The sequence below is a fragment of the Dromiciops gliroides genome, chromosome 5 (assembly GCF_019393635.1).
Source record: "Dromiciops gliroides isolate mDroGli1 chromosome 5, mDroGli1.pri, whole genome shotgun sequence".
NCBI lineage: Eukaryota > Metazoa > Chordata > Mammalia > Microbiotheria > Microbiotheriidae > Dromiciops > Dromiciops gliroides.
In genome coordinates this window covers 77,227,565-77,246,427 of record NC_057865.1, presented here as the reverse complement: position 1 = coordinate 77,246,427, position 18,863 = coordinate 77,227,565, and the positions used below count along the sequence as shown (strand labels likewise).

At 36.0% G+C, this 18,863-nt stretch overlaps 1 protein-coding gene across 3 annotated transcripts in view; it reads right to left on the bottom strand.

Annotated features, from left to right (window-relative positions):
* Positions 1-18,863, bottom strand: part of PITRM1 (pitrilysin metallopeptidase 1) — a 54,862-nt gene that overhangs the window by 15,843 nt on the left and 20,156 nt on the right. For all 3 annotated transcript variants that reach the window (XM_043968774.1, XM_043968775.1, XM_043968776.1), the window contains exons 16-25: positions 18,265-18,397; positions 13,606-13,726; positions 13,403-13,479; positions 11,983-12,148; positions 11,254-11,354; positions 9,504-9,624; positions 7,445-7,516; positions 5,878-5,990; positions 1,371-1,496; positions 321-466 (exon numbers count right to left, since the gene is read on the bottom strand). In XM_043968774.1, the coding sequence (XP_043824709.1) occupies positions 321-466; positions 1,371-1,496; positions 5,878-5,990; positions 7,445-7,516; positions 9,504-9,624; positions 11,254-11,354; positions 11,983-12,148; positions 13,403-13,479; positions 13,606-13,726; positions 18,265-18,397 (1,176 nt within the window). The remainder of the gene's footprint in view (positions 1-320; positions 467-1,370; positions 1,497-5,877; positions 5,991-7,444; positions 7,517-9,503; positions 9,625-11,253; positions 11,355-11,982; positions 12,149-13,402; positions 13,480-13,605; positions 13,727-18,264; positions 18,398-18,863) is intronic.

The following is an 18,863-nucleotide window of genomic DNA, read 5'->3' as shown; positions in this document are numbered from 1 at the left end:
TTTTGTTTGTTTTTTTTAATTGGATTTTTTTTTTTCAGTGAGGCAATTGGGGTTAAGTGACTTGCCCAGGGTCATACAACTAGTAAGTGTTAAGTGTCTGAGGTCGGGTCCTCCTGAATATAGGGCCGGTGCTTTATCTTTTTTTTAAAAAGGATTTTAATGTCGCAAACAAAAAAAAAAGATGTTTTGCTGTCCATGAAAATTTATTAAAAGAATAAATATTACTTCTCTAGCATTTTACCTACTGGTAGTAGTCTATGGCTTTTTTTAGAGCTGTTTCATACCCCCCCCCCCACACACACACACCCCTTTCCTCCTACCTTTTTCTGAAGGTGCAAGTGGGGCATCTACAACTGAAAAAACTGAAAGTTTTGCTTCTTCAATATCTGCCTCTGTGAATTTTCCAGATTTGGCCCAATTGACCGCTTTTTCAAAAGACTGGATAGTCTGTATTGAATTTGGATCCCTAAATTGATAGGAAAAAAACCTCAGTTTTACACATAAAACTTAAATGAATGACTATAATTTGTTCACTCTTTCTTAAAGGGCCATCCATGTTTGTCTACTCTCATACTGTGAGACTGCAGTCCTCCCACACCTTGGTAGTCCATTTTCAAAAGAGTTGCTGTGAAAACACATCACCTGGCCAAACTTTGAATGACGAGCTTCTCTGAACCTACAAGAGCTTGTGCTCCATTTGTGCCTTTGGGAACCCAGGGAGGGTTCCTTATAATAAGATATCACAGTAGGCCTTTAGGGGAAGGATTGTCATTGACAAGTAAAACAATAGGGCGGGCCAAAAATCACAAATGGCTTTGAAATGCCATTTACAATGCTTGATTTTTCACACATAATATAAATTCATTTCCTATATATATATACTGTATGATGCTGTGGTATTATAAATTCAAAACAAAAAATAAAGGAGTTATTAAATATTGAAACCCCCTTCATGACTTTTGGCCCATCCTGTATTCTTTTTTAATTTTTATTTTTTTGCGGGGCCATGGGAGTTAAGTGACTTGCCCAGGGTCACACAGCTAGTAAGTGTCAAGTGTCTGAGGCCAGATTTGAACTCAGGTACTCCTGAATCCAGGGCTGGTGCTTTATCCACTGCACCACCTAGCTGCCCCCCCACCCTGTATTCTTCCATTAAAAAGTCCTCCATTGTGTGATATAGTATTAGACAAGCAGTCATTTTTTTAAAAGTAATTTAAAAAAAAAATTCAAGGGATCTCTTCATCAATGTAAGAATCTCCCTTCACCAACAGTGATCTAATGTGAGAGAAGAGTCAAAAGCAGATCTGACTATAAGCCCAATACTGCATCTATAAATGACTATGATGTAATATGGATGTTGGACAATTTACCTATAGGAATAAAAGGTGAATACTCCATTACTGCTGAGTTTAGCGCCTCCACCATATGCACCACCTTTTTCCCTAATTTCTGTATGTAAGAACTTAGCCGTCATCAAACGTGCAAGGATCCTAAGACTGAAAAAAAAAAAGATATATAGAACACACTTAAACATTTTCAACATAGAAGGTTATGGGTTAGACCTGTGTGATTTCACTTTTATAGAAAACTCACAGATGAAGAAACTCCCACATTGACTAAAACCAACAGTCTTAGACAATTGCCTGGGGCCCTCGGTATGAATCTTGCCCAGGCTCACATATCAAAGACTGGCTATAAAGTCAGGTCTCCCTGATTCCAAGGTCAATTCTCTATTCACTGCCATGCTGCTGCCTCTCACCATTTCATTTATTTTAATTCCTATTAAACAAGATATATATTAAAATTGAGTAGGACAAAAGACCACCTACTCAAAATACCTGGAGTCAGAGAGCAAAAGAAAAAAATCATTTATTTTCTTTTGCGGTAAGCATGCGCACAAGTTCAGAAACAAGTATTATATATGTTCCTAACACAATACCCTCTCCCACTCTCTGTCTGACTCCCATTGGCTGGTCATCAGCCACTCTATACACAACATCTAACCCAATTGGAGAACGGCACGATGTATAGCATACTCTGATCATGAGCTGACCATGAGCTCATGCTAGGGTGGGGCTAAGATTTACGGTATAACCAGTGTGTCCCTGAAGTTACACAATGTCAGGATGTAAGCTAGACACTAAGGAAATAACAAAATATACAACCAGGTTATGGTCTCTCTGAGAAGAATACACTATTCCCTCTTTGTCTTAAACAAAATGGTGCTTTCTCAAGGACCCTATGTGTGACTGTGAATATGGAAATCCAATCATTAATTCCACAAGCATTTGTTACATGCTTACTATGTGCCAGACACTAAAGAAACAAAGGTCTTTCATTATGCAAAACTAGTTTTGTCAGTTCACCAGAAAAGGTTTCATCATATTCTAAGAGGGTTCAGTTCACTATTCAATTTAACAAACATCTCTTAATAACTTACTACATACAAAGGCATAACATGTCAGGTGCTAGGGATACTGAGACATAAAACAAACAGTTCTTGACCTCAAGAAACATCATATTGGGAAGACCCAAGATACATATGAGAAGTAAATACAAATAATGAGGGGACTGAATACTTGGGGGAGGGAGACATCAGATGCCATCTAAGCTGAGCCTTGAAGGAAGACTAGTATTCTCATGAAAGACAAAGGTGAGGAAGTGCATGAGAGATGGGACATGGTTTAAGTAAATGAACACAAGTCAAAGACAGAAGTAAAATTTGGGAAATGGCAAGTCAGTTTGGATGGACCAAAGGGTACATGAAGAAGGGACCAGGGATATGAGTTAGACCTACAATTTCACTGGTATAGGAAACTATGCAGGTTAGCACCTTCTCTGCTAATTACAGTCTAAGAGCAGGTGCTTTTAATGGGAGAATGAAGGAATGGGAAGAAGAAAGGCTTCATAAATGATTTCAGGGGACCCATGAATTGGATGAGAAAAAACACATCTTTAATCTCACTACCCCCTCTATTCCTCTGTAGTCCTTCCTTTGTATATTATTTTCCACATTTTAAAACACTCTGAGAAGGGGTCCATAGATGACTTGCACAGATGGCAAAGGTGTCCATTACACAAAGAGGAGTTTTACTTGATTGTAAGGGTACTAAGAAGCCCATGAAGGTTTTGGGCTATGAGCACGACATGGAAACATCTACTTGACCTGAAATAGAGCTACTCCATGCCCACTGTGTTTGCTCCTCTAGGCCAAACTTCCCTGTTCTTTCACTTGTTCCTTATATGGAACAAACTTTACCCCACCCTAGTTTTCTTCCTCTGGATATACTCTAGCTTATCATCTTTTCTGAAATATGACGCCAAGAACTAAACAGTGCTCTAAGGAAGAGCATAACAGAAGCATGAAATCACATCTTTCTTAACTGCCAAATTACACTATTAACTAATATTGGGCAAGCAATAAACTAAAACAGAACTTTTTTTGAAAATTTTTGTCTGGCCTCATCTTCCTCATCTTGTATTTGATGAGATTCTTTTCAAACCCGATTATAAAATTTAACAATTACCTAACTACTTTTTGAACTAACTCTATTATCTAGTCAGTCAACTGCCAGAATAAGGTACATCTTAGGGTGCTGGAAGAAATGAAGATATGACCAGGGAGCTATTTTCAGTGATCCCTTTGAAAGACTGGTGAATGTGAGAAATACCCTAGCATTAGACAAAGTCAAATGTCCTGATTTTCAAAGAAGCAAACTGTCTGCAACCTCTAGGCCAATGAACCAATTCCTGGCAGAATTCTGGGTCCTATTTCTATTAGGTATGGTTACTGAGTATCTGGAAAAGTAAGCAATGATCACAAACACTAGAGTGGCTTCAAGAACAAATTAAACCAGACTAATCTCAATTCCTTTTCTGATAAGGCCATTTGTCTATCAGATCAAGGGCATCCTCAGATATTTAGATTTCTGCAAAATACTTGATAAAGTGTCTCATACTACTCTTGCATAAAAATTGGCAGGGAAGGGCCATTAGATGAATTCAGAACTAGTAGAAAAGCTGAAGGCAGAGAGTATTTCATCAATGACTCTGTGGAAGCTTGGAAGATCTCTACTGGAGAATCTCAGGAATTGGTAGTGGGTCCCAAGCCACTTAACATTCTTATCAATGATTTGGGTAAAGGCACAGATAATATCAAGCTTATCAAATTTTAGATAATCACAAAGCCAAGGGGTAACTAACACACTGGATAACAGGATTCCAAAAGATCCTGACAGGCTGTGGAACACTGGACCAAATCAAATAAAAAGTGCAAAGTCATACACTCAGGTTTATATTTATATATATATATAAAATATATTTTTTTAGTGAGGCAATTGGGGTTAAGTGACTTTCCCAGTGTCATACAGCTAATAAGTGTTAAGTGTCTGAGGCCAGATTTGAACTCAGGTACTCCTGACTCCAGGGCCAGTGCTCTATCCACTGCACCACCTAGCTGCCCCTAAATATTTTTTTAACTTCAGAAGTATAAGATTTATTTATTATCTGGTTCTCCAAAGATTTATTATTATTAAACAGCTAGTATGTCCTGGTATTGTATAGGTGCTGCATGAAAACAAAGTAGTAGTCTCTGTGCTCAAAGAGTTTACAATCTGCATTGGAGGAGAAATAATATGCACATAGAAAACTAAAAGTAGAATATACACACAAAGTCATTTCCAAGGGGAGAGTACCAGAAGGGGGAGAGAAGGGAGTGGAAGAGGTTAAGATATGCTCCCTATAAGATGTAACAGTGGGATGAATTTTAAAGGAAGCTATTCCATGCTTGGAATGTATAGAGTCCATGAAGGAAAACAATGTGCAATAGGCCTAGAAAAGGTGAACTTCAAATACCAAATAAAAGCCTAGAGCTTCTTAAGCAGCGGAGGGACCCAGTTAATATCAAAGTTAGCAAGTGGAGACTGGATTGTAGAGGGAAAACAGATGAGGGTTGAGATACCAATTAGGCGATCACAGCAACAATTCAGGTGACAGACAGAAAGCTTGAATCAGGGTGTTAGCTGTGTGGTTAGCATCACTGTTATGCTTTACGGTTTGCCAAGCATTGCACAGGGTATCTCCTTAGATTATCACAACTTGGGGAGGCATGCCCCTTTTACAGATGAAGAAACTGAGACTAAGAGGTTAAGTGATTTGCCCAGGATCGTAAAACTAGTAAGTGTCTTAGGTAGGATCTGAACTCATACTGCAAAGGCTTGATCAAGGATAAAAGCAGTGCCAAAAACAGTTTGGATAAGAAGAGATATTGTAGAGGCAGAAAAACCAGGATTTAGCAATTAACTCTGTGAACAGAGAGGAAGAAGTATGAATTGAAGGCGAAAATGAGGGCTTGAAGTTGGGTAACAGAGAACAACAGTGTTATCAAATCAGAAGATTGTGAGGAGAAACTTTATTATTAATAGTCACTATTTATTACTCAAAATGGAAATGTTCTCTGCCAGAAATTTCCTATAAATGCTCGCCTTCTGAAAGGACATGTATCAGAAGAACATCAAGTTCAAGACGACGGTAGCCCAGGAAAATTAACTTCTTTAAAGTAGGGGATGGAATGAATTCTAATTCATGAATGCTTTAATTTCAGAATTCTGGAATAATGAACTTCTGTTAAGGATGCATTTCTAAGAAGTTACAGCAGTTTCTCGAGCATTAGCTAACAAGTCTTATTTGTTCATTGAGCAGGTTTTTTTTTTTTTTTGACAGGGCAATGAGGGTTAAGTGACTTTCCCAGGGTCACACAGCTATTAAGTGTCAAGTGTTTGAGGCTGCATTTAAACTCAGGTCTTCCTGAATCCAGGGCCAGTGCTTTATCCACTGCACCACCTAACTGCCCCCAAAGCAGTTCTTTAGATTACATACCTGGCATAATCTGGATGTGTGTACGGAACAGTCCTAACACCTTCACCTACATAATTCACTGGGAAAGGAAGTACAAAATGAGTCTTCATCTGACACGGTTTGAAAGTAGGGTCCTAAAGAGAAAAAAAGGCTTCTTCAGTTGGTGAAATTTATTAAAATGATGTATGATGACATTAAGTAAATTCATTTTTAAGAAGACATCACAATTCAGTATTTTCCAGTGAAATAAATTATTTTTCACTTCATATAAAGCCCATTAATTTCAGGCAACTCTTCCACTTACCACCATGAAAGATTCAATTTATAATGCTTTTAAAATACTATAAACATTCACTTTAGAATATGCCCTCTAACAACACTATTCATGCAAACAGTTGTGACTGATCTCAATTAGTTCCTTTTGATAGAGAATACAAAATTTCTAGACTGTGTATAATGAACCAAGTGAATTTCACACATTTGTGAGGGGGGGAAAAAAAAAGAAAGTAAAAGGCAAAAAAAAAAAAAAAGATAGTAAAAAGTATCATTCCTGGGAGCTAAAGGCTGTGTATAATGGACTTCCAAAAATCTGAGCTAAAAAAAAACACACACACACAAGGAAAAGAAAATATTAATCAATACAATTTAAATGCCCATGAAGATATATACACAAAAGACTATATAAGTGTTATATAAAAATAAGAGTGAACTAGAAGTCCTAATCCTATGTGGTATAGTCTTTTCAATGAGTAGCAAAAGCTTTCTATTTATTAACCTTTTTTTTTTTTTTTTTTGCGGGGCAATGGGGGTTTAAGTGATTTGCCCAGGGTCACACAGCTAGTAAGTGTCAGGTGTCTGAGGCCAAATTTGAACTCAGGTCCTCCTGAATCCAGGGCTGGTGTTTTATCCACTGCGCCACCTAGCTGTCCCCTGCAAAAGCTTTCTAGACTAACATGGGACAATCAAGTCCCTTAGAACATGATGGGACACCATGCGGCAGGGAAGAAGGGACATCAGTATTTTAGAGAAGAGGTGTCAAACATGCAGCCAACTAACACTCCTGGCAACACTCCAAAGCAGCTGAACCAGATTAAAATATAATTAGGAATTATTTAACAAATATAAAATCAAATATAGCTAAAGATAATTTGTAGTTCCCTAAGTCAATATGTCACTTACAGGGATCCTTAGGTATGGTTTACCGTCCCCTATTAATGCTGTATTTGGAGTCAAGAAGACCTGAGTTCAAATGTAGCCTAAGACAGCAGCTTTATGACCCTGGACAAATCACTTCCCCTGTTTGCTTCAGTTTCCTTTACTCTATAATGAGCATAATAACAGCACCTACCTCACAGAGTTGGTGTGATGATTCAATGAGATACTAGAAATGAGGTAATACTTTAAAGCACTTAGCACAGTGCCTGACGCACAGTAGGTGCCATATATGCTTATTTAAGTTTGATGTAATTGTTCTAGACAAACCTATTCTAAACTGAAGAAATGAAGGAAAGCAGTTTTTAAAATTCAGGTCACAAAGTTGTACAGACTAATATATTTGTACAATATGGTCAATGAATTATTCACTTACAGTAATGAGCTTTCTTATAATTTGGGGGCCATCAACTACATTACCACCATTTGGTTTGGAATCAATAGGTTTCTGGAAAAAAAAAAAAAAGGTCATCAAGTTAAATATGATTAAATTTAAAAAACAACCTTCCAAGGAACGCATATATATAGCTATAGATATAGCTATAGATGTATGTATGTATATATATGTATATTTATATGTGTGTGTGTGTGTGTATAAAATTATGAAGCAGAACAATGTTTACCGAGCACCTCTACAACAGAAAGAAAATCAGTTTCTTGTCCTTAATTTCACCAGGACCTTGCTTTTTATACTTTACCAGCCAGTTCATTTATCTTTTCCCCAAAGAAAAAAGATTTCTGTCTAAATTTGCTGAATTGCAGGTAAAAATTAAACCTACTGGCCTTTCTAAGCTATTTTGAAGTTTGATCTTTAAATCTTAGGCATGTTTGCAAATATTCCTAAATGTAAAAGCTCTTTTCATTTTTATTTTTACAAGGATAAGTCGATACATTAAAAAAAAATCATCCCACAAAAAGTGGAATGAAAAAAAATGGAAATATGTAAGTAAACAGTAAGTATTAAGAAGCACTCAAGAAGAATACACTCAAATGGTGACCTCCACTAAGAAAGAATCCTCCTAAAAAAAAAAAGAAAAAAAGAAAGAATCCCCCTAGAATTTTGGAACATAGAACTAAAATATTTTTAAAATAAATATTAAAAAAAATTATTTTTCCAAGAATTTAAAAAATTTTAATGGGAAGGAGGGGAAGAGAACTTCTGATCACATCACATCCCTGCTAAAATTTTTCAATGGTTCCCTAAACTGCTTACTTCACTCCCTCCTCTCCATACACCACCAGCTTGGGAGCTATTGAGCTGTGGCTTGTAGTGCCTGGCAGGATCCCATCTTTACGTCACCCTTTTGAGGCAATAAGAATCAATTTTGACTCTGCCTTGCCACTTGCAGAAGGGCTGATACACTGGAAAATGGGCACAGCTAGAGAACAGAAGGAACTTAGGCAGAACAAAATAATGTGGGATTGTGTCAAATGTAAAGAATTGTTATTTGAGGTTTTTATGCCTCAGCTCGCGCTGGCCTGAGGCTGCGCAAATGCACAATGCTCCACTCACTGATTGTAGCCCTTGCCAGGGCTCTGGCACCTCAAGTCATCACCACTGGCTAACGCCTACATGGGCCTGGCAAAATTATAATGATTGGAAGCCTAGTGAGGGCAGTCATGTGACTGTCAGAGAGGCCATCCCATTGGCTGGGACTGTGTGGGGTGTTTTCTAGGTTTGGGGGAGGAGAATTGGGCTTTCTAGGTGGAAGCTGGAGACAGGCATTCTGCTGCATATTTTCAGCTGATTCCTGGGTGGTGGTATTTTTTTCAGGTATTATAATCTCCCTTTCCCCATTTTATTTCCTTTCCCTTGATCCTACTGATCCTGTTTGTGGGTTGTTTTTTTTTAAATTCGTTCTTGTTAAAATAAAGCTTGTTCTGTTTTGAGGGAGGCTGCCGGTTTCCTTCCTTGCCCCAATATTGCGGTGAGCTGCTTAGCTAACACTCCCCAATTAAAAATTGGTCCCCACACAAGCCTGAAGACAATGGGAGAGAGAGCCCCAGAGACACTTGGTGCTATGGACTAAAGGAAGAGCCAATTCCCACTGTGGGAGGAACCTGAGCCAGCTTTTAGGTCTGGTTCCTGGGGGAGAAAGCAATAATATTAAAATAACACATCATCTCTACATAAGCAAGACACAATGATCTTGAAGAAACGATGTTGAGACAATGATCATACACCCACCAGAACGTGACTAGTTAAAAAAACCAAACAAACCTGTAATAATGACCCATGTTAAATCAACAACAGTCTTTTACTAAAATAGGTTTCTAGAAGGATTTGCAGTTTATAGAGATTCTTAGGATATAATGAAGGCCCATTACACCAATGACTCTGGCTTTCTCTATAATATTACAGTGACACAAACCAATGAGTATTTTATTATACGTGAAGAGTAAATCACAAAATCTGCTTGCAGATTAAATCTTACCTCAATTACATGGGGCCGGACAGATTTTCTTTCCTTTTTACTTCGACCAAGGCTTTTAATGAAATTTTCAACTTCTTTGCTTGCCTGAGACATCTGCTGAGGGGCAGCATTAACCGAACATCTGTTTTAAAATGTAAAATATGCATATATGTATATAAATATGTGCATGTAAAATATGTATGCATATATCTATATTATTAATTAGATACAACTTTGATGCCCCATGTGGTATAGTGATGACCCTGGGTTCTGAACCTATGTCAGAAAGTACAAATTCTTCTTCACTGGGAAGACTTGACATTAGTCCCATTTTAAGACTGTTTACTTTCCAAAGATCAGCCTTGCTAAGTAGGAAACAGTTCACCACCAGTAGGCTGCCATTAGATGACAAATGTTTTGACCATAGCACAAAGAAAAATACAAAATGAACATGAATTCTTGGCAGCCCTCTTCTTCTGCTCTAGATCAGGGGCAAAGTGACAAGAAAGTAAGCAAAGGTACTAAAAATGAGCTTTTGAACTGTGCATAAATATTAACTGCTAATACTTAAAATGTGAACTGTTTGTCCAATTATAAAGCACTAAGATGGATGAATCTTATCTTGTCTTTTTAACATTTTGATAACTATCTCATTATAATTGGTTTCCTTGGTAATCTTATGTATTTTCTTTTATTCATTTAAAACCATCACTCTGAGAAGGGGTCCATAGACTTCATGTGGCTGCCAAGAGAGACCATTAAAAAGGTTGAGAACCCCTGCTATTCAGAAAACTAATGGAACTACTAAGTGGAAGGCTGATTCAAAGATATCCCTTGGAGAGGTAAAAGAGATCACTAATTTAGGTTTATTATAAAATCATAGACAACAAGAAACATCATTCCAGCAGACACTTCTTCATGTTCTACTTCTGAGCTTATAACAATAAGCCAAAAAACCCCACCACTGAAACTGATGCAACAATATCAACAGCAAAGGATGAGAATGTAGAGAATTGCACACACACACACAAACCAAAAACAGGCAGACTATCTAAATTAAAGCAACATGTAAATGAATGTTTGATGAATTCAGTGCAAAGTTGGATAAAGGGGAGGATGGCAAAATATCTGTTGGAAAATATGGCTTGCTAGAACAAAGGCTAATGGATTACACAAATACCTCACACCTGTATGTTATGAATACTTTATGAAGAACTGGGAGGTGACAGAAACATTAAATAACAAGTAACATTACATTAAGACACCAAATATATCTTTGTTTATAGGTAACAAAAGGCTATTGAAGTATGACTCCTTTCTGAATTAACAGTCAAACCACAGACTTGATAGAAGATCAAAGTCAATACAAAATCAGAACAAAAAAGAGAAAACAGATAACGTACTTAAAAACAGCAACAACATTATTGATTGAAACAAAGGTTCCAAAAAAGGAAACAGATGAAGGAAGAGAGCTTATTATTATCAGTGATAACCAAGTGCCGCTATAAGGAGGTCAAAAGAAATGAAAAATGAAATTCTGTTTTTTAAATAAGTCTTCCTAATTACAAGCCACATTCCAACTACATTTACTCAAGTTAATTACTGTATTATGGAGATTTTTAAAAAATATTGATCAAAAAGAAAGAGAGAAACCAACTTATCACAGAAAGAAATCAAGAAAAGTTTTGGAGAACATACATGAACACCATATTTGTCAAAAATTAGTAAATCACAAGGTTACTTAAATATCTGAGAAACCATTAATTCTCACCTCATATTATCACAATTTAATAAATATTTCTTGATACGAGGAAGTTTTCTTAGGACTGGCTTAATGTCTGGCATTTCTGCAACTCGCTTCATTAGTCTCACCTAACCCAAAGCAATGAAATACATATAGATGTTAACAAGAAAAAGTTAAAACTAGTTATTTAAAAAACAGAATTTCTGGTAATGGATCTAAGTAAATTTAAAATACCAATAGTTTGTGTGAGTTTGCTTAGTCTAGTACAGGGAAAACAAAGGTTGTTTTTTTTGGCCAAAATGTGGACAAAATAAATTCTATAAGTACGCATGTGAGTACCTTTGATGTTTGTATAATTTGTTCCTTTCAATAAAATCACCTCAACAAATGTTTATAAAGCACCTACTATAAGTGAAGGCACACTGTGCCGGGTCCTAGGGATACAAAGACAAAAACCAAGTAGTCCGAGCCCTCAGCAAGCTTTTATCCAACTAAGGGAATGTATTATATGCATGACTACATGTGATACAAGATGTGATATATGATGAGAGAGGAGAGTCAGATTATTCTTTCATGAAAGAAGTGACACCAATGCTGAACCTTGAAGAAAGTCAAGCACTGTGGGAGGCTGAGAATAAAGTTCATTCCCAGGATGAGGAATGGCTTTTGCAAATGCCTAGAAGTGGGAAATAAAATGCCTCTATTTAAGAACTTGACTGAGGCCAATAAATCCAAAATAATCAATTATTTCTTTACCTGATCCATGCCATTAAAGGTTTCTAGTAAGTCTCCAGCAGGAGTAAGTGTTCTACTAGCTCTAATAGATGCATATAAATGACCAGAATTAGGAATTCCATTTGAAAGCTCTTGAGCGCTCATTTTAACTAACACTTTAAAGTGTTCCTCATCTTCAAAGTGTGGGCTATAAAAAAAATTAAAAACAGTATATTGTCAATACAAAAAAACAATCCCCTAAATAATAATGGAAATGAAAAACAATGCAACAAGCAATTATTTATCTATGCCTCTCCCAGGATAAGCTCATCACTTGTAAACTCAACTCAGCTCCTAATTCAAGGCTTGACTTGATACCACCTCCTTTCGGCGCATAGAGCACCAAGCTCTCAGATCACTCTACTTTGCATCTGCCTGGTTTCAACTCCAGGGAACAAAAAGGCTCCTGGTAACCTTGATCCTCCCCCGTTTCCTACCTCCTTTTGTGTGCCTTCTCTCCCTTTTGATAAATTGTAACGTTACAGAGGGCAGAGACTATTTTTTTCTTTTTACTATTTGTATCTCCAGCACTTAATAAGTGTTTAGTGGATTGAATTCGATCTATGTTCAACTTGGGTATGCAACAATGAGAAGCATCATAATATCCATCTTTAAGACACTTACAATCCAGTAAGTGATATTACACATGTACATCAATAACTACCAGTAGCAGATCCCTATTCATAATCTATCACATTAAATTATGATTAAATATATTAAATCAAGTCAAAAAAATTGCCTGAGAGAAAGGGGAATAAGGGAAGATTTTGTGGAAGAAGCAGATGTTAAGAGAAGAGTTGAGGAGAATTCTATTTACACATGAGAAGTATTATGGGCAAACTCAGAGTAAGAAAGGGCAGAACAAGTCTGAGAAAAGCAAGTTATCCCATTTGGCTGGTATACTACGCACAAAGAGGAAAGGTGAGGAAAACACCTAGAAATGCTACTTGGAGCCAGATTATACAGAACGTTAAAAGTCAAGCTAGGGTTTATGCTGTATTTAATAGCCAATAAAAAGCAATTGAGGGGGGGCAGCTAGGGTGGCGCAGTGGATAAAGCACCGGCCCTGGATTCAGGAGGACCCGAGTTCAAATCCAACCTCAGACACTTGACACTTACTAGCTGTGTGACTCTGTGGGGCAAGTCACTTAACCCTCACTGCCCCACCAAAAAAAAAAAAGAGCAATTGAGGATATTTTAAACTTACTGAAAATCTACTTGATATTAAGTTATGGACCATGTAAAAATTTGTCATAATCTGGTCTAAAGTCCTGATTACAAAATTTTTTTTTACATAAACTATCAATTAAGTTCTATGACTAAAGTCTTCTTTATTTCCAGGATTTAGACTTCCAGAGTATCTAAAAGGTAGTATTATGCACAAGTAATCAATCCATGTTACTTGTTAAATATTTCACTCCATAAATGCATCATGTCTGATAGATTTCGATCCAGGCACAAAGACGAAAAAAGCACACCCTGAAAAGAAAAAAATGAATTTTACATTGTTAGCTAACCTACAAAAAGCTAAATAATATTTTTAAATCCTTTTAACTGACTTTTAAAATGCAGTTGTGATCATAGAAAAGACAAAACATTATTTACCTGTTCATACACATCTAAATCTGAATCATCTGGAATCACATGTGGAGAGACCGACATTCCTCCTGTTTTTAGTTCTATTTGTTGAGCTTGTTCTCTATAGTCATAAATGCCACAACCCATCCTGTTAATAAAGAAATATTCATTTAAACTTCATCATTATTTTAAAATATATGTATATAGATATAAAATTTATATTAAGTATACTAAATCAATTCATTATAATCATAGCACTGAAGAAGCTATTCTTTATACTTCATCATGAAGTATCTATGAAGTATCCAAGAATTTTTATAGCACCCCTCTAGATGTCTCTATTAACTCCCCAGGAAAAGAAATTACAGTCAACAGATTATACGTGTACATGTACCCATAAATATTCATATAAACTACTCTAGTACTGTAAAGAAGTAATGAATTGTAAAAACATCTGTCCATCTCTGAATATAACAAATTCCTCAAGCCTTTTCCTCTTTCTACCATTTTCTTTACCCCCATTTAAAATGGTTCAATGTTCTGGCAGCCAAGAAAGAAAAGGATCAAACAGTAAGTGACTACATGTATAGCATTGAAAACAGGAGAACTGACTTCCTTGGTCATCTCCCTCACAATGTTAGGGCACTTGAGTTTCAAACCATTTCTAAATCCTTTCTGGGATTATCCCAACCCAAACTACAAATATGACAGATGATCTAAACAGCAGCAGAGCCAAATGAATCACTGTGAAGAATTATTTCCAAAAAAATTATCAATTTTTTAAAAAAGTCAATATGACAAAGATTCAATGAAAAAATTCTTGTAAGCCAGGGCAGAATGGTAAAAATAACTAAGGAAAAATTAACACAAAAATTTTCAATCTGAAATTTTTCAAAGGAATGATGGACCTGGAAAAAAAAGAGGAAGAAAAAATTCTGGCATTATCAGGCTTCCCCAAAGTTCTGAAGAAAAAAACCTGGTCAAATGACAAAACAATCAGAGAAAAAATAATGAAAAAGAGGATTACAAGCATACTGACAGAAGCGAGCAGCTAACATTGATGAATGCCAAAGTCAGCTTACTAAGGCCGTATTTTCAGTGCTCAAAATGAAAACACCAACGAACTTACTTTAAGCAACCAAAAAGTAAGGCATCACATGTCAACAACCCATCATATAGAATTGCACAAGATTTTTTTTCCAAAGAAAAAAATTAAAGAAACTGGAATTAGATAGACTGACAGTTGAGAGACCATCAAAAAAATCAACTTTCTAAGTATAAGTAACATTTTCAAAGATAAAAAATGGTCATTAAAGCTGCATGAATTTGAGAAATTTATGGGGGTAAAAGTTAACCTTACAGTTTCTGACATGAAAATAAACAGAAAAGCATAAGCTGCATCAAGCTAATAAATACTAAAATCAACAGACACTGATGATTGTAATAAACTCACCTCTTTCTCAAGGCAATCTCCATAGAGGGATTAAAAACAACAGTAATATTATATGGGTTAACAAATTAGTGAGCCAAAAAAATGAGTTTGAGGGGATGGGGGAGAGGGGAAGAAGGAAAAGGGAAGAGAGTAATAAGTTCAATGGATCATAAGTATAGGGACTGGACCTGATTTCATCAGTATAGGAACTCCCAAATGAGGAAACTCCTTGTACCAATGCAGGTTGGCAGCCTTCTCTGCAACTTGTAACTATTGAGAACAGCCCAAAGGACTGACGAGTTAAAGGACAAGACCAATGTCACACACAGTCTGTATGTGTCAGAAGTGGGGAATCCAAGTCTTCTTTACTTCAAAGCCAACTCTAGCCACTAGCCATGCTGATCTTCAGTGGGTCATATAATCATATATTTAGGCAGAAAGGTCTCTGGAGACCAACTAGTCTAACCCTCTCATTTTATAGATGAGATAGTCCAATTAAATGGGGTGAGGGGAAGCAGAGTAATTAAGGCCAGAAGGAGGTTTAGGGGGATGTTATCCAAAGTAACACTCCTGTCTCAAACATAGCGACATGCATTTGAAAGACTATATTGGACCATAATGGACAAACAATATAACTCACATAAATAAAAACCATAAAAATCATTATTATATCAAAAGATATTAAAAAGGCCTTTGATAATATAAAAATCATTTATTAGAAACTAAGAACTAGCATTCTATATACAGGAAAACATTTTAATATGCCATTATTATTTGACAGTTTCAAAAGTGCAAGCTATAGCAATAAGGAAAAAAAAAAGTTAAGGGAATTAGCATGGTATAATGGATAGAGATGGCTTCCAAATCAGGAAGCATTTGATTCAAGTCTTACCCCTGACCTATACTGAGTGTGCATTCCCAGGAAAGCTACTCAACCTCTCAGTACTGGAGGCAACTCTTCAAGACTCTAATGCTACAAAGAATGTGCTGACCATCACTGGGAAAAAGAAGTTCCATATATCAATGAAATCCCTGGTCTATTCTCTATCCCTAGCCCAAGGAAATAAACTTATACACATACACTTAAGATTAAAATATTTCTATCTCAGATGTTGTAAGATGATCCAAGAGGAAATAACAAAGATTGGAAGACTATTAAGATAAAACACAAAAATAATCCACATAGACAGACACAAAAAGCAATGTATCCAGAATAAAGCTGAGATTAATGATTGTGCCATAAAATAGTCTGACAAAAATCTAATATCCAAAATCTATAAGAAATTGACACAAGCTTATGAACCTGATTATTTCTCAATAGGAAAGTGAATACACAGCTGTCAAAGCAATACAAATGATGAATGTTGTGAGTAAAATTCAACAAAGGTAAACTGAGACACATATAATATTTTATTAGTAGGGTGTGAACCTAACAATAGAATGGGTCAAATGGCTGTCTCCATTCTGCCAAAAGACAAAGAACTGAAAATGCAACTCATTTTTAGAAGCATAGTACAAAGAACAGAAATCATATAATTGGTAATGGGATTGGCAACATCATGGAGGGTGAGGGATCATGATCGGTTACATTAATGAAAGGGTTTTACATACACCTAAGACTTGGATCACCCTTCTCTATCTTAGAGAAATTGCTTTATGGACCTATGGGACCCAGCTGCATCCCATGGCTATTGATAGTGGACTGGGAGTAGCAGACTCACAGATGCCTGGGAATGAGATAATTGGCAAGGATAAGGCTAAGATGAAACCATGTCAGCTTGTCCACTCTAAAGAATAACACACAGATGTCACGGAATTTCTCAGGAGCTGGAATTATGTGGGATAACAAGTTTCTTTTCTACAGTGATTTGTAGATAGTTAAAGTGTTTTATGAGGGCACTGAATCTAAACACAGCTCATAGTTTTCCTTTAATTAGTAGTGGTTGTGGGAAAACAAACTTTTGAACTCATGATCTTTTACATTTACTGAGAAAAGGCTGAAGTTATTATAAAATAATTAGGTTACTAAAAAGAATCAAAGAGTAAAATAAATTATAAAATATAAAAATATTTATTTTTGCATCAATAATCATCTAAAAATTGTTTTAACACTAACAACCATAGAAATGACCTCTAAGATGTCACCTTACAATTAGCAAAACCAGTTATAGTGATAATTCAATATCATAATTCAATATTGGCAATGCTATGGATAAATACATAAACTATCATATCACTAGTAACAATTTTGTTGGAGAGCAATATAATAAGCTACAACTTATTTGTATAAAAATACTTATAGGACCTCTTTTTGTAGAGGCTAAGAATTGAAATTTATGGGGATGTCCATCAATTAGGGAATGGCTGAACAAGCTGTGGTACTTGATTGTAACAGAACATTATTGTGCTATAAGAAATCACAAGCAAGGGCAGCTAGGTGGCGCAGTGGATAAAGCACTGGCCTTGGATTCAGGAGGACCTGAGTTCAAATCCAGCCTCAGACACTTGACACTAGCTGTGTGACCCTGGGCAAGTCACTTAACCCTCACTGCCCTGCAAAAAAAAAAAAAAGAAATCACAAGCAGAATGATTTCAGAAAAACCTGGAAAGACTTATATGAACTGATATAAAGTGAAGCGAGCAGAACCAGGACAAAACTGTACCAAGTAACAACAATATTAATACGATGAAAAACTGAATGACTTAGTTATTCTCAGCCGTACAATGATCCAAGACAACCCCAAAAGACTCATCATGAGCACACCTCCAGAGGAAGAACTAATGTTATCTGAAAACAGACTGTGTACTATTTTTCCTTTTTCTGTCTTCCTTCCTTTCCTTTTGGGTCCTCTTGCACAAAATGACTAATATGGAAATGTTTGACATGACTGCACATGCATAACTTATGTCAGATGGCTTACCATCTATGGAAGCAGGAAAGAGACAGAAGAAGGGATAGAATTTGGAACTCAAAACAAAAAAAAGTAAAAAATGGTTTTTACATGTAATTGAAGAAAAATAAAATGTTAAATTTATTATTTTATTGGATCCTCACATCTCTGGGAGATAATTGTTATTATTATAATGCACATTTTCACATTTGAGGAAACTGAGGCAGATAGTGGTTAAGTGACATACATTTGAACTCAGGTCTTCCTAACTCCAGGACTAGTGCTCTATCACAATGCCATCTATATATGTGTTTGTATTATTATATATCTTTATCCACATAATAAATATCAAAATCATCTTACTTTGTAAGCACACTGCAGAAGAGAGGCACATATGGCCTAAGTTCCTCAGGAAGTGTATTCAGACTCGAAAAGGCTCTGAAATATACTACACCATTGGTTGGTTGAGCACAGTACTGGACAGGGATTTCACCAGCTATAGGAGACAAAAAGTAATTTATAATTAGTATGGAATTGTAAGAACAACTGTTGTTCATAGTAAACAACTAAAATTACATGATCAGATTTAGTGTAATTTAGCTCACTTTCATTCACTTTATATAGCCTACTACAATTTTTATCAACTGATAAAATATTTAAGATTTTAAGAACTTATGCATAGTATATTTTGGAATATAGTTTTAGACACAAACTGTTTTCAGTTAAAATTTAAGATTGAGAATTTTCCAAATAGTTTTTTTATTTTATTATTAGCTTAGCATTTAAGATTTAGTCTGGCTTGTAAGGTTTCTACCCTGTGATCCAGTCCCTGAAAGAGTTATAAATTCTGTGTTCTACACTATAATGTCCAACCTGCTATTCCTGTCTAGTATTTTTTAAATAACATCTAGAGCTGGAAAGGACTGCAGCACTTTCTTCACGTGCAGAATGAAAAGTTTGAT